Below are 15,110 nucleotides of genomic sequence, written 5' to 3' on the forward strand. Positions count from 1 at the left end.
GCAAAATGGGGCTGTTAGTTTTTAGGAGGCCCGATTAAGAATAGATGTGGTAGGGAGGGGGACATATTCTCAGGACATCCTGAGTCTGTTTTGAGGGAAAATTAAAAAAGGATAGATGTGTTTAAATAGGATTTGGATTATGTTAGTCTTGAATTGAGGTATGTGACAGCAGGCATTGAGGTTAAGGGAGTCCAGGGCCCCAACTCTAGGGTTTCATCAAGCTGCCTGAGTTGGGCCATCATGGTGGCGTAAACCGAGCCTAAACAATATCACAGAGCAGTGAGTCATATGAGTGACTATTAAGTGGACGAGGAAATGGTCTCTGAATCACACTTTAGTCAGGCAAGAACATTGTCTTGTCTTAGTACAGGTCTGGCAGCAGACAAAGAAGGGCCAAGATCAGGAAACTGTCAAGTGGGATAGAGGTGATTTGGCCTATTTAGAAGACAGCCTTCCTGAAAAGTTAGATGGGAAACTGTGGATCAAATAAGACTAGAAGTAGCAGGTAGACAGCAAAGATCCAGCAGGTGACATATGCAGAGTTTCAGAGATTAGAGTTTGCAAATTTGGCATTCATGAACAGCAGAGCTCTTATATTGGCCACAGCAGATGTCATTTGCTGTCTGCTTTTTAAATTATGTTAAGAATGCATAACATGAGATCATCCTCTTAACAGATTTCTCAGTGTACAATGCAGTATTATTATCTATAGGCACAATGTTGTAAAGCAGATCCCTAGAATTTACTTATTTTATAAAACTGAAATTTCATATCCATTGATTAACGATTCCACATTTCCCCCTTACCCAGCCCCTGGAATCCACCATCCTATTCTTTGCTTCTATTATTTTGACTATTTTAGATAACTTCATGTAAGTGGAATCATACAGTGTTAGTGTTCCTGTGACTAGCTTATTTCACTTAGCATATCTTCAAGGTTCATCCATGTTATCACATGCTGCAAGATTTTCCTCTTTTATTAAGGCCAAATAATATTCCATTATATGTATATGCCACCTTAAAAATCTATTTATCTTTTGAAAGAGAAATAGATTGTTACCACATCTTGGCTCTTATGAGTAGTGCTGCAGTGAACATGGGAGTGCTAATCTCTTTGAGATCCTGATTTCAACCCTTTTGGATAAATACTCAAAAGTGGAATTGCTGGATCATATAATTCTATTTTTAAGTTTTTGAGAAACCTCCATACCGTTTTCCATAGCAACTATACCATTTTGCCTTTCTACCAACAGTGTACAAGAGTTCCAATTTCTGCATATCTTCATCAACACCTGTTTTTTTGTGTGATTTTTTAATACTAGATATCCTAACAGATGTGATATGATATCTCATTTTTTAATTTTTATTTTTAATTATTATTATTATGTTAGAGATGAGGTCTTGCTATGTTGCCCAGGCTGGCCTCAAACTCATGGGGTCAAGTGATCCTCCCATCTCGGTCTCCCAAAGTGCTGGGATTGCAGGTGTGAGCCACTGTGCCCAGCCTCATTTTGGTTTGATATGCATTTTTCTGATGATTAGTGACATTGAGCATCTTTCATACACCTATTGGATATTTGTATGTCTTTAGAGATGAACAATATCTTTCCCCTTTGAAGAAATATCTATTTAGGTCATTAGCCCATTTTTTAATGAGACTATTGGATTTTTTGCTATCAAGTTGTAGAAGTTCCTTATATATTTTGGAACTTAACTTCTTATCAGATATATGGTTTGAAAGTGTTTTCCCCCATTTCATATGTTGCTTTTTTATTTTATTGATTGTTTCCTTTGCTGTGCAGAAACTTTTTGGTTTGATATACTCCTACGTGTATATTTTTGCTTTTGTTGCCTGTGCTTTTGGCATCATGTTCATGAAATCATTGCCAAGACCAATGTCCTGCAGATTTTCCCCTATGTTTCCTTCCAGAAGATTTATGGTTTCAGGTCTTACTTTTAAATCTTTAATATACTTTGAGTTGATTTTTGTATATGGTAAAAGATCAGAGTTCAAGTTTATTTTTCTCCGCATATGGATATCCAGTTTCTGACATCATTTGTTGAAGTAACTATTCTTTCCCATTGTGTATTCTTCTTGGCACCCTTTTTGAAGATTGGTTGATCATATATGCATGGATTTATTGATTTATTTCTGGGCTCTCTATTCCGTTTTTTTTTTTTTTTTTTCTGAAATAGGGTGTCACTCTGTCACCCAGACTGGAGTGTGATGGTATGATCTCAGCTCACTGCCACCTCTGCCTCCCAGGCTTAAGCGATCCCCTCAGCCTCCCAAGTAGTTGAGAATACAGGCACTACATGCCACTATGACTGGTTAATTTTTGTATTTTTTGTACAGACGTAGTTTCGCCATGTTGTCCAGGCTGGTCTTGAACTCCTGAGCTCAAACTTGCCTTGGCCTCCCAAAGTGCTGGGATTATAGGTGTAAGCCACTGGGCCCAGCCTGGGCTCCCCATTCTTTTTCATTGGTCTATACATCTGTTTTTAAAAATACACTGTTTTAATTACTGAAGATTTTTAATGTGTTTTGAAATCAGGAGCTTTAATGTTTTCAGCTTTGTTCTTTTTCAAGATTGTCGTGGTTATCTGGGGTCTTACGAATTTAATTTTTTTTCTATTTCTGTAAAAACTGTCATTGAGGTTTTGATAAAGATTGCATTGAATCTGTAGATTGTTTTGGGTAATACGAACATTTTAACAATATTAAGTTTTCGAGTCCATGAACATGAGGTGTCTTTCCATTTGTTTATGTCTTCCTTAAATTCTTTTCCCAATATTTCATAGTTTTCATATGCAAGTCTTTTATTTTCTTAAATTTATTTCTAAGAATTTTATCGTTTTCAATGTTTATAAATGAGATTGAATAATTATTAATACATAGAAATGCAACTGATTTTTTATGTTGATTTTGTATCCTGCAACTTTACTGCATTTATTAGTTCTAAAATTCATTCAAAGCTTTTACATATTTAGAGCTTTCAGTAGATAATATCACTTCTTCTGAAAATAGGCACAGATTTACTTCTTTCTTTCCTATTTGGATGCCTTTTCTTTTCTTGCCTAATTGCTCAGTCTAGGAGAGTGGACAGTCTTGCTTTGTTCCTGATCTTAGATGGAAAATCTTGCAGTTTTTCACCGTTGAATAGAATGTTAGCTGTAGACTTTTCATATAGTCTTTATTATGTTGAGGTATTTTTTCTACAGCCATGTGCCACCCAACAACATTTCAATCAACAACAGACTGCATATATAATGATGGTCCCATAAATTATAATGGAGTTGGCTGGGCCCGGTGGCTCAAGCCTGTAATCCCAGCACTGTGGGAGGCCAAGACGGGCGGATCACGAGGTCAGGAGATCGAGACCATCCTGGCTAAAACAGTGAAACCCCGTCTCTACTAAAAAATACAAAAAACTAGCCGGGTGAGGTGGCGGGCGCCTGTAGTCCCAGCTACTCGGGAGGCTGAGGCAGGAGAATGGCGTGAACCCGGGAGGCGGAGCTTGCAGTGAGCTGAGATCCGGCCACTGCACTCCAGCCTGGGTGACAGAGCGAGACTCCGTCTCAAAAAAAAAAAAAAAAAAAAAAAAAATTATAATGGAGTTGAGAAATTCCCATCACTAGCTGGGCATGGTTGCTTATATCTGCAATCCCAGCACTTCAGAAGGCCAAGGAAGGAGGATTGCTTGAGCCCAGGGAGTTCAAGATTAGCCTGAGCAACAAAGTGAAACCCTGTCTCTACCAAACAAAAAAAAATTAGCTAAGCACAGTGGAATGTGCCAGTAGTCCCAGCTACTAAGGAGACTGAGGCAGAAGGATCCCTTGAGCCTAGGAGTTCAAGGTTGCAGTAAGCTATGATCATACCACTGTACTCCAACCTGGGCGACAAAGCGAGTTCTTGTCTCAAAAAAAAAAAAATTATATCACCTAGTGATGTAAGAGAAATTTTAATGTCATTGTGCAATGCATTATTCACATTTTTGTGGTGATGCTGGTGAAGACAAACCTACTGCACTGCCAGTCATAAAAAAGTACACACATTTATGTACATTACATCATATTTGGTAATGATATTAAATGACTGTTACCGGTTTATGTACTTACTATACTATACTTTTTTTTAAAAGAGATGGGGTCTTGCTATGTTGCCCAGGCTGGCTCAAACTCCTGGCCTCAGGCGATCCTCCCACCTTGGCCTTCCAAAGTGCTGCAATTATAGGCATGAGCCACTGTGCCTGGCTTATACTATACTTGTACTTTGTACATTATTTTAGAGTTTACTCCCACTTATTAAAATTGTTAACTATAAAACAGCCTCAGGCAGGTTTTTCAGTAGGTATTTCAGAAGAAGCTACTCTTATCATAGAAGATGACCTATCTATGCATATTATTGCCCCTGAAGACCTTTCAGTAGGGCAAGAGGTGGAGGTAAAAGACAGTGATATTGATGACCTTGACCCCATGTGGGTGTGGGCTAATGTGTGAGTTTGTGTCTTAGGTTTTGACAGAAACATTTAAAAAGTAAAAACAAAAAATTAAAAAATAAAAGCTTATAGAATAAAGACATAAAGAAAGAAAATATTTTTGTACAACTGTGCAATGTGTTTGTGTTTTAAACTCAGTGTTATTACAAAAGAGTCAAAAAGTTGAAAAAATTAAAAGTTCATAAAGCAGAAAAGTTACAGTAAGCTAAGGTTAATTGATTATTGAAAAACATACATTTTTATAAGTTTAGTGTATCCTAAGTGTACAGTGTTTATAAAGTCTATAGTAGTTTATAGAAATGTCCTAGATTTTCACATTCACTCACCAGTCACTCACTGACTTACTCAGAGCAACTTCCAGTCTTGCAATCCTTATTCATGACACCTGGTCATATTTTTACTGTACATTTTGTATATTTAGATAGATAGGGTTAAATATACAAATACCACTGTGTTACAGTTGCTCACAGTATTGAGTAGGATAACAGGCTATATAGATTTGTACAATAGACTTTACTATATAGGCTACGTGCATAATAGGCTTTACCATCTAGGTTTGTTAAGTACACCCTATTATGTTTGCACAATGATGGAATTGTCTAACAACACATTTCTAGGCATGTATCCCTGTCTTTAAGCAATGCATGACTGACTGTATTCCTAGTTTGTTGAGAGCTTTTATCATGAAAGGGTGTTGAATTTTATCAAATGCTTTCTCTGCTTCTATTGAAATGATCATGTAATTTTTATCCCTCATTCTGTTAATGCTATATATCACATTAATTGATTTTCATGTGTTGAACCATCCTTGCACCCCATGGATAAATCCCACATGATCATGGTGTATAATCTTTTCATTGTGTTGTTGAATTTATTTTGCTAGTATTTTGTTAAAGATTTTTGCATCTATTTTCATCAGGAATATTGACCTGAAATTATATTTTATTGTGATGACTGTATAGCTTTTATATTAGGGTAATGCTAGCCTTATTAATTTGAAAGCATTCTCTTGTCTTCAGTTTTTGGAAGAGTTTGAGAAGAATTGGCATTAGTTATTCAAATTTTTGGTAGAGAAATTGTCAGTGAAGCCATTTGGTCCTGGTCTTTTTCTTGGGAGGATTTTAGTTATTTATTTAATCTCCTTACTGTTTATAGATTTATTCAGACTTTCTATTTATTTAAGATTCAGTCTTGGTACATTGTATGTTTCTATGAATTTATCCATTTCTACTAGGTTATCCAATTTGTTGGCATGTAATTATTCATAGTATTCTCTTATGAATCTTTTATATTTGCAGTATCAATTGTAATGTCTCCTCTTTCTGATTTTATTTATTTGAGTTTTCTCTCTTTTTCTTGGTCTAGTTAAAAGTATGTCAATTTTGTTCATCTTTTCGAAGAACCAACTCTTAGTTTCATTGATTTATTCTATTGTTTCTCTATTCTCTATTTCATTTCTTCTTTAATCTTGTTTTCTTTTTTCTGCTAACCTTGGATTTAGTTTGCTCCTTTTTCTGTTCCTTGAGGTGCAAAATTAAGTTTATTTGAAATTGTTCTTCTTTCTAAATGTAGGCATTTATTACTATAACTTCCATCTTACAGCTGCTTTTGTTGCATTCTATTTTCATGTTCACTCATCTTGTTTCAAGATATTTTCTAATTTCTCCTTTGATTTCTTCTTTGACCCATTGGTTGTTCAAAAGTGTGTTACATTATTTCTACATTATTTGTAAATTTTTCAGTTTTCCTTGTGATATAGATTTCCAGTGTTATTCCATTGTAGTTGGAGAAAATACTTGGTATGATTGCAATTTTTAAAATATGTTAAGACTTGTTCTGTGATCTAATGTGATCTATCCTGGAGAATGTTCCAGGCATACTTGAGAAAAATGTGTTGCATTGTGTTTAATGTTCTGTAAGGGTTCTGAAAAAAACAAAACAAAACAAAACAAAAAAAAAACCCACTGATTGTTTTATAGGGCTTCTATTGTATATTGAGTTGCTTTTATTTTGCAGCTTTCAAAATTAATTGTCTTTGACTTTTGACATTTGATTATAATATGTCTTGGTGTGGCTTTCTTTAGGTTCATCTTATTTAGAATCCTTCAAGTTTCCTGGATCTGGTTGCCCATTTTCCTTGCTAGATTTGGGAGTTTTCAGCCATTATTTCTTTCTATTAACTTTCTGGTTCTTTCTCTTTTTCTTCTCTGGAAACCCCATCATGCATATATTAATCCACTTGTTGGTGTCCCACAGTTCTCTTAATCTTTCATCACTTCTTTCTATTCTTTTCTCTTTTTGCTCCTTTGCCTGAATAACTTTTAAAGGCCTCAGTTTGCCTCTCTTTGTGGAAATTTTCACTTTATTCATGCATTGTTCTCATCACTTCGATGAGCATCTTTACGACAGTTATTTTGAAATGTCTGTTAGGAAAATTGTACCTATGCTTTATTCAGGTCAATTTCTGAAGATGTATCTTCTTCCTTTATTTTGAACGTATTTCCCCATTTCTTCATTTTCCTTTACTCTGTGTTGGCATCTGCACATTGGACAAAGCAGTTACCTTTCTCAGTTTTCATGGACTGGGCTTGTGTAGGAGAAACCTTCAGCAGTAGGCCTGATCAGGGATTCTGGAGGCCCCTTAAACCTTCATGCTAGTCCAAACTTGTTTTTTGTTCTTAGGGGCCCCAAGTGTCTAGAGCACACTAGGTCCCATTGGTGTTCCAAGATGAGTAAAACTTATCTTGGAAGGAAGCCAGCTCCTTGGGCAGTCACCAGAGAATTTGGATCATTAGATATCTTGTCCAAATCTTTCTCTCCCCAGAGATAAGTTGGGATCTGGATTTTGTTTTGTTTTGTGGGGCTTTTTTTTCTTCTTCTTCCTTCTTTTGCTTTTTTTCCTCTGTGCTGCACCAGGTAGAGGGGCTATGGTGACTAATATGCTACATCAAACCACTGTGTTTTTTCTCACTGGCCCCCAGGTGACTAGAGTATGCTAGGTTCCATTAGTGCTCCAATACAGACAAGACCGAAAAAGCCAGTCCTTTGGGCAGTCCCTGGAAAAGTTGGGGCATTGGACACTTAGTGCAACTCTTCCTCCCCTGGGAGAAGCTGGGAGTTGGGGTTATTGTCTGATTTCTCTGTGCTGAGCCAAGAGCAGAAGCTGTGGTGAGTGCCCGCGTGCTAGTTCAAATCTCCTCTTTGTTCTTTGTAGCACACAGGGGCCTAATACATGTTGGACCTCAGCTCTTCTAACTCAGGTGAGATAGAAGCCAGTTTTTCAGACAGCACCTGGAAAAATTGGAGTGTTAGATGTGTAGTCCAATTTTTTCCTTCCTTGGGGAGAAACCAAAAGTTTGAGAGTTCTCTCCTCATATAGCACCATTTTGGGAATGGGTATTATGTCAAAGAAATGGTTCTGCTTTTCCTACTGGTTTCGATGTAACTGGGGTTATACTTGCCTGGTAAGCAGGAGCCTGTCAAGTAGTCTCTGGGTTTCTCACAAAGGGAATTGATTTATGTGTGGCTATTGAATGATAGTGTCTGCTGAGGGAAGAGTCGTCTAAGATTTCCTATTCTGTTATCTTGCTAACATCACTCCTCTTTGCTCTCTTTTGACCCTTCTTCTTTATGTGCCAAGGGCTTGAATGCATACTTGCAACTCTGGGAAGAATGAAGCCCCTGCAGAGCTTATTCTTCTTTATATTATTATTATTATTATTATTTTTTTGAGTGCTAGAAATGACACAGGCCAACATTATGGCTCATCTTTCTAAGAGGTTATTCTACTAAATTACATATAAAATGAAAGTACCTATTTTCAGCCTGTGAATCTGTGAATACTAGTGAACAGTTTGCTATCTTTTCCATTTGTACAAATACCTCAATACTATTTTATTATGCCAATCCTATAAGAATTTCGTAAGGAAGGACTACATTGTCGTTTTTTTTGAGTCTGAGTCTCGCTCTTTTTTTTTTTTTTTTTTTTTTGGAGATGGAGTCTCGCTCTGTCGCCCAGGCTGGAGTGCAGTGGGACAATCTCAGCTTACTGTAACCTCCGCTTCTTGGGTTCAAGCAATTCTCTTGCTTCAGCCTCCCACGTATCTGGGATTACAGGCGTGCGCCACTGAACTGGGCTACTTTTTATATCTTTATTAGAGCCAGGGTTTCACCGTGTTGGCCAGGCTGGTCTTGAACTCCTCACCTCAGGTGATCTGTCTGCCTCAGCCTCCCAAAATCCTGGGATTACAGACATGAGCACCACGCCCGGCCTACCTTGCATTCTTTGGTTGCTTTACCTACTCACCCATTTAGACCTTTGCTGCTTCTTAAAGTTTCTAGTTACTATAAACCTAGTTGCATAGGCTTATCTCCTTTATATTTTCAGATATTTTGTTTAGTACTTTCTTTTTTTAAATTTTTTTAGAAGTAAAATACATACGTAAACACTTTAAGGCAATATTCGAGGGTATAAGTAAAAATAAATGAACAAAACCTTTTTCCTGGTCTTCCTACTTTTCCTTTGCAAAAGCAACTGCTCATTGGTTTACTGTGTGTCTTTCCAGAAGTAGTCTGTTCAAGCATAACTTAAATGATTCATATTTGGAAGAAACCATGGTAGAAGGCTGTGCTTTCTGTAGACTTTCTTCAGTAGCTGTGGTTCAAGGGCAGGTGATACAAAACGGTAGCTTGAGTCTATAGAGAGTCAGCAGATGTGTCTTATTTATGACATGATACAACTAGGGTGGTGCCATACTTTCACAATACTGGTAGGTTAGTTTACATTTTGTTTTATCCTCTAGCTTTAACCATTTAAGAATTTGAGTTTGCCACCCATGTTTCAAGGATATTGAAACTGACTTTATGTATCTGTTCATTGTATGAATTTTTTCCCACTTCAATTATTTTAATTGTGTAAGTGGACTGGATCTCATTTTATTTTCTTGTTATATGACTTCTTAACAATATTAAATGTCTTTCCCTAATTGAGATCAAGATTTACTTATTGGTGATATTGATTAAATAAGAAAAATAAAGGTTATTTTAATCTTATGTTTTATAAATTAAGTCCTGGAGCAGTTCTCAAACTTAAATACCTTAGGATGACCTGGGGTGCTTGTTAAAAATGTAAATTTTTGGCCAGGCACAGGGGCTGATCCCAGCACTTTGGAAGGGTAAGGCAGGTGGATCACCTGAGGCCAGGAGATCGAGACCAGCCTGGCCAACATAACAAAACTCCATCTCTACTAAATAATACAAAAATTACCTGGGCATGGTGGCAGGCACCTGTAGTCCCAGCTACTTGGGAGGCTGAGGCAGGAGTTGAACCCAGGAGGCAGAAGTTGCAATGAGCTGAGATCATGCCACTGCACTCTAGCCTGGGTGACAGAGAGAGACTTCATCTCAAGAAAGAAAGAAAGAAAGAAAGAAAGAAAGAAAGAAAGAAAGAAAGAGAGAAAGAGAGAAAGAGAGAAAGAGAGAGAGAGAGAGAGAAAGAAAGAAAGAAAGAAAGGAAGAAAGAAAGAAAGAAAGAAAGAAAGAAAGAAAGAAAGAAAGAAAGAAAGAGCAGATTTTTTGAACTCCCTTTCCTTCATCTCCTACCTTCCAATACCCATCAGAGAATCCTGTATAGTGGACTTGACATGGGGCCCTAGAAGATTCTGAAGGAGGAAATTACTGAATCAGAGGCTGGGAAGGAGACCAACCCCATGCCTATTTAAGAAAATACTCATTGTGTTCAGCAGCAAAGCTTGTGACTTTTTGGACGACAACCAATTTCATGTTTTGTTTTGACCTAAAGAGAATCTATAATGGTGAAGCTTTATTTTAGAAGCAGAGGCAACACAATTTTGCTGTGGAAAATTTCTTGTACTTCACTGCTGCAGAAGAAATAGCAATATGCCCCAGTGGTTCTGACCTCTTTAAACAGGGTTATTGCACAGATTGAAAACAACAGAACAATGAAGCTAAATTACTGTCATACTTTGTGAAACACAGATCACAGGAAACTTCCCTGGTCTAATGGAAACTGTACTAAAAGTAAGAAGCAGTAAAGTTAGCTTAATTTGTAAACAGTACTACATGACATAGGCTTATGCAGTTATACAAGTGAAATCCTTTTTCATTTGTCTAGACAGTAGTGTTGACTTTTGTTATATTAGATACTTTACATGTAAGAACTATCAGCTGGCTGCCAATGCTATATAAAGCAAACAAACTGGCAGTGTATAATATAGAGTACATTTAGCTCAGGGGTCAACAAGCTGTGGTCCATAGGCCAAATCTGGTTCACTCTGCTCGTTTGTGTATGGCCTGCCATATATACTGAGAATTGTTTTACTTATTTTAAAAGTTATTTATTCATTTATTTATTTATTTGAAACAGAGTTTCACTCTGTCACCCAGGCTGAAGTGCAGTGGTGCGATAACAGCTCACTCCAGACTCCATCTCCTGGGCTCAAACAATCCTCCCACCTCAGCCTCCTGAGTAGCTAGGACTACACAGGCGCATGCCACCATACCCAGCTAATTTTTAATTTTTATGCAGAAATGGGGTTTCACTGTGTTGCTCAGGTTGGCCTCAAACTCTTGAGCTCAAGTGATCTGCCCGTCTCAGCTTCCCAAAGTGCTGAGATTACAGGTGTGAGCCACTGGGCCTAGTCTGTTTTACATTTTTAAATGGTTGGAAGAAAATAAGAATATTTTGTGACATGTAAAAATTTCCTGAAATTCAAATTTCAATGTCTATAAAGAAAGTTTTATTGGAACATGGCCATGTTCATTTATTTATTGTCAACAGATGCTTTGGGGCCTCAATGGCAGAGTGGAGAGGTGTTGCAAAAAAGACCATATGGCCTTGCAAAGCCTAACATGTGTATCACTGGCTCTTCCAGAAAAAAAATATATACACCTTGATTTAGCTCACTTCTCTCCTGAAAGACTGACATTCCCTGGAATGGAGGAAGCTTAGAGACCAGAATTTCAACCTCTTTCCATCTTCAATCAACTTTTTAGTTTTTTTTTCTATTTTTCTGGGAGACTTTCATGTTCAGATTTTTAGTTATCCAAAAAACTGAAGAAGAAACAACTTCCTAATTTCTCACCATATTCTGTTGCAGAAACATGTGGAATTCATTCAGAATACCTGAGAGCTATGTATCCTACCAAAACCTTCCCAAATCATTACACCATTGTCACGGTGAGTGCTTGACCCAGTGGTAAGACAGACCAAAGACCAGAACTGACCACATAAGACAGACATGTTTGGGCAGGAACTGGTGGAGTTCTGAGATTTACCCTTCTCGAGCACATGTGGGAATAGTTCATGGCTGAATTCAGGCTGGAAGGAATGGCTCAATATGAGGCCAATCCAGGGCTGTGAGGTATGAACTATGAATAAGTGTCCAGCATTAGGTTAATTCACCTGTGCTGAGCCCAAAACAGACCCTTTGATGTGAGAAATACCATTTTCCTCTGGTCTTTCGATTGCCCTTTGTTTATCTGAAGGTCTGCTGGGAACAGTAGGCTATATATAGGGCCAACCACTTTGATGTGGGAAATTTTGTTCTTTCCTAGTCTTTTCATTACAATTAACTTAATAGAACTTCTTTTTCATAAAAGAATTCACAGTGTCTACATCTCTTTAGATAAAGCAATAAAAGCAAGTGAATTATCCTCGGTATATAAAAAGATGTAGGTAGAATGATTAAAATGAACTCAAATAAAAATTAAATTGTTTAAGACAGGTAGATTTAGAACACATTTAAGGCATCTGCTGCCTCAAAAGATATTTGTCTTTATTACTTTGGGTTTTAATCTTTTATTACTATGGAACAGTAACTATGACATTTAAATTTTAACCCCCACACAAATGTATGTATGTATTCTCATTACTTGCAGATTCTGTATTTGTGGGTTTGCCTACTCGCTAAAATTTATTTGTAACCCCCAAATCAATAAGTACAGTGCATTTATGGTCATTTGCAGCCATCACAAAGAAGCACAAAAAGTTGAGTTGCCCAATGCTCATGTTCCTAGCTAAGGTCTAACCAGGAGATATTCTGCTATCTTGTTTTAGCTGTCATACTATAAACAAGTATCATTTTCACAATCTTACTGTTTATTGAATGTCATACTTTTTATATGCTCATGTTTTTAGGGGAGTTATTTCACTAGTTAAAATGGTCCCCTTGCATAGTGCTGACGTGGTTTCTGGTGTTCCTAAGAGCAAGAAGGCTGTGAATTGCCTTACAGAGGAAATATGTGTGTTAGGTAAACTTTGCTCAGGCCTGAGTTATACCATGAGTGAACCAACAATATACAAAAATAAGGTGACTTCAAACAAAAACACTCATAAAACAAGGTTATGTATTGATCAGAAGACAAAACTGTTGTAATCAGAGGCTCTCAGGAACCTAACTCTGTATTTTTCCTAGGAGCAATGGTTCAGTAATCATTAGTTTAGTGTTCATGACAACTTTATAGAACTACTATGAAAAATAATAATTGTACATACATATATACATAAATATATACCATATATACATATATGTATACATAAAATAAGAGATTATGCATAAATGCAATTAATTTACTATTTATATATTTTTATACATATATATGCATACATATTCATATACCTAGCAATGTTCTAAAATAAAGACCCTAAAATCTATAGGCATTTAATAAAAATGTGTGCAATGATTAAATAAATATATGGGATTTGATTAAATAAATGATTGGTGGAATAGGTGGGTGGATGGCAGGGAAGATGGATAGAGACTTGGCAGGCTGCCTTTAAAATGCTGGTAACACCCATTAATTCAATTTAGCCAGGATATTTGATATATAGAAAGCTTCTATCTGGTAAATTCCTTGCTATTATTGATAATATAACCAGTGGCTAACCATTATTCTAATATGGGAAAGTGTAACAGTTAACTAAACAGTTATTAAGCACACAAAAGTTACGTTAACACCATCAGGACAAGCCATCAGCCTAATGTCTCTTATTTGCTGCTATGAACATGGTAGAACTAGAAAAAAAAAAATATATATATATACACTTGGCCCTCCATATGTGTGGGTTCTGAATCCTTGGATTCTACTAACTGTGAATTAAAAATATTTGGGTGGAATCAACCTAAATGCCCATCAATGACAGACTAGATAAAGAAAGTGGTACATGTACACCACGGAATATTATGCAGCCATAAAAAAGCAAGCTCATGTTTTTTGTGGGAACATAAATGGAGCTGGAGACTATCATCCTTAGCAAACTAAATACCACATGTTCTCACTTATAAATGGGAGCTAAATAATAAGAACTTATTAACACAAAGAGGAAACAACAGACACTGGGGTCTGCTTGAGTGGGGAGGATGGGAGGAGGGAGAGGAGCAAAAAAGATAACTATTGAGTACCAGCTTAATACCTGGGTGATGAAATAATACGTACAACAAACCCCCATGACGTGTTTACCTAAGTAACAAACCTTCAGATGTACCCCCAAACCTAAAATAAAAGTGGAAGAAAGAGAGAAAGAAAAGAAAGAGAAAGGAAGGAAGGAAGGAAAGAAGGAAGAAAGGAAGGAAGGAAGGAAGGAAGGAAGGAAGGAAGGAAGGAAGGAAGGAAGGAAGGAAGGAAGGAAATATTTGGAAAAAAATTGCATCTGTACTGAACATGTATAGACTTTTTTTGTCACTATTCCCTAAACAATACAACAATGATTCACATAGCATGTATACTGTGTTAGCTATTATAAGTAATCTAGAGATGATTAAAATATATAGGAGGGTATGCATAGGTTATATGCAAATCCCAAGCGATTTTCTAGCAGGGACTTAAACATCTTCTGATTTTGGTACCTGAGGGAGGTCATGGAACCATGCCCTATGAAAGCCAAGGGATGACAATATCTTCTGATATTTAAGTTCAGGTCCAGGTGTTTTACACTGAAAGGTATATAGTACCTTTCTTAGATATGAGTAATAGATGGTGTGCTATTTTAATTTAAATTTCTATTTTACTAATATTTTATCTTACATCTTTTTTTAAATTATTATTTTAGGGCTTGTATCCGGAATCACATGGCATCATTGACAATAATATGTATGATGTAAATCTCAACAAGAGTTTTTCACTTTCTTCAGAGGACCAATATAATGAAGCCTGGTGGCATGGGCAACCAGTATGTAGCATTCTACACGTGCCAACTGAAGTAACCTCCATTTCTCAATGTGGCAGGAGGTCACTCTTCTTGCTCAGTGGAGCAAGTTCTATGTCACCCATATAGTTTCTGAGGTCTGAGGGTGGGAAGGTGTTTTACCACTATTTGTAACTTGAATTTTTAAAACATTTATGGGTGTTAACTCAAGGAGCTATGTTTAAACTTGGGTGTTGGGTTATAAATGTATCTATCTGGAAGTTACTCAGAAAGATTATCTGTTAATGTTTTTCCTCATTTTTTTTTTTTTTTTAGACAGAATCTTACTCTGTCACCATGCTGGTGTGCAGTGGTGCGATCTCAGTTTACTGTAACCTCCGCTTCTTGGATTCAAGCAATTCTCCTGCCTCAGCCTCCTGAGTAGCTGCGACTACAGGGACGCACCA

The 15,110-nt window shown here is 36.8% G+C and overlaps 1 protein-coding gene across 1 annotated transcript in view; it reads left to right on the forward strand.

Annotated features, from left to right (window-relative positions):
* Positions 1-15,110, forward strand: part of ENPP3 (ectonucleotide pyrophosphatase/phosphodiesterase 3) — a 98,695-nt gene that overhangs the window by 20,869 nt on the left and 62,716 nt on the right. Inside the window, exons 7-8 of the mRNA XM_023230655.1 lie at positions 11,618-11,697; positions 14,569-14,688. Of these exons, the coding sequence (XP_023086423.1) occupies positions 11,618-11,697; positions 14,569-14,688 (200 nt within the window). The remainder of the gene's footprint in view (positions 1-11,617; positions 11,698-14,568; positions 14,689-15,110) is intronic.

This window comes from Piliocolobus tephrosceles, chromosome 5 (assembly GCF_002776525.5).
Source record: "Piliocolobus tephrosceles isolate RC106 chromosome 5, ASM277652v3, whole genome shotgun sequence".
In the NCBI taxonomy this organism is placed as follows: Eukaryota; Metazoa; Chordata; class Mammalia; order Primates; family Cercopithecidae; genus Piliocolobus; species Piliocolobus tephrosceles.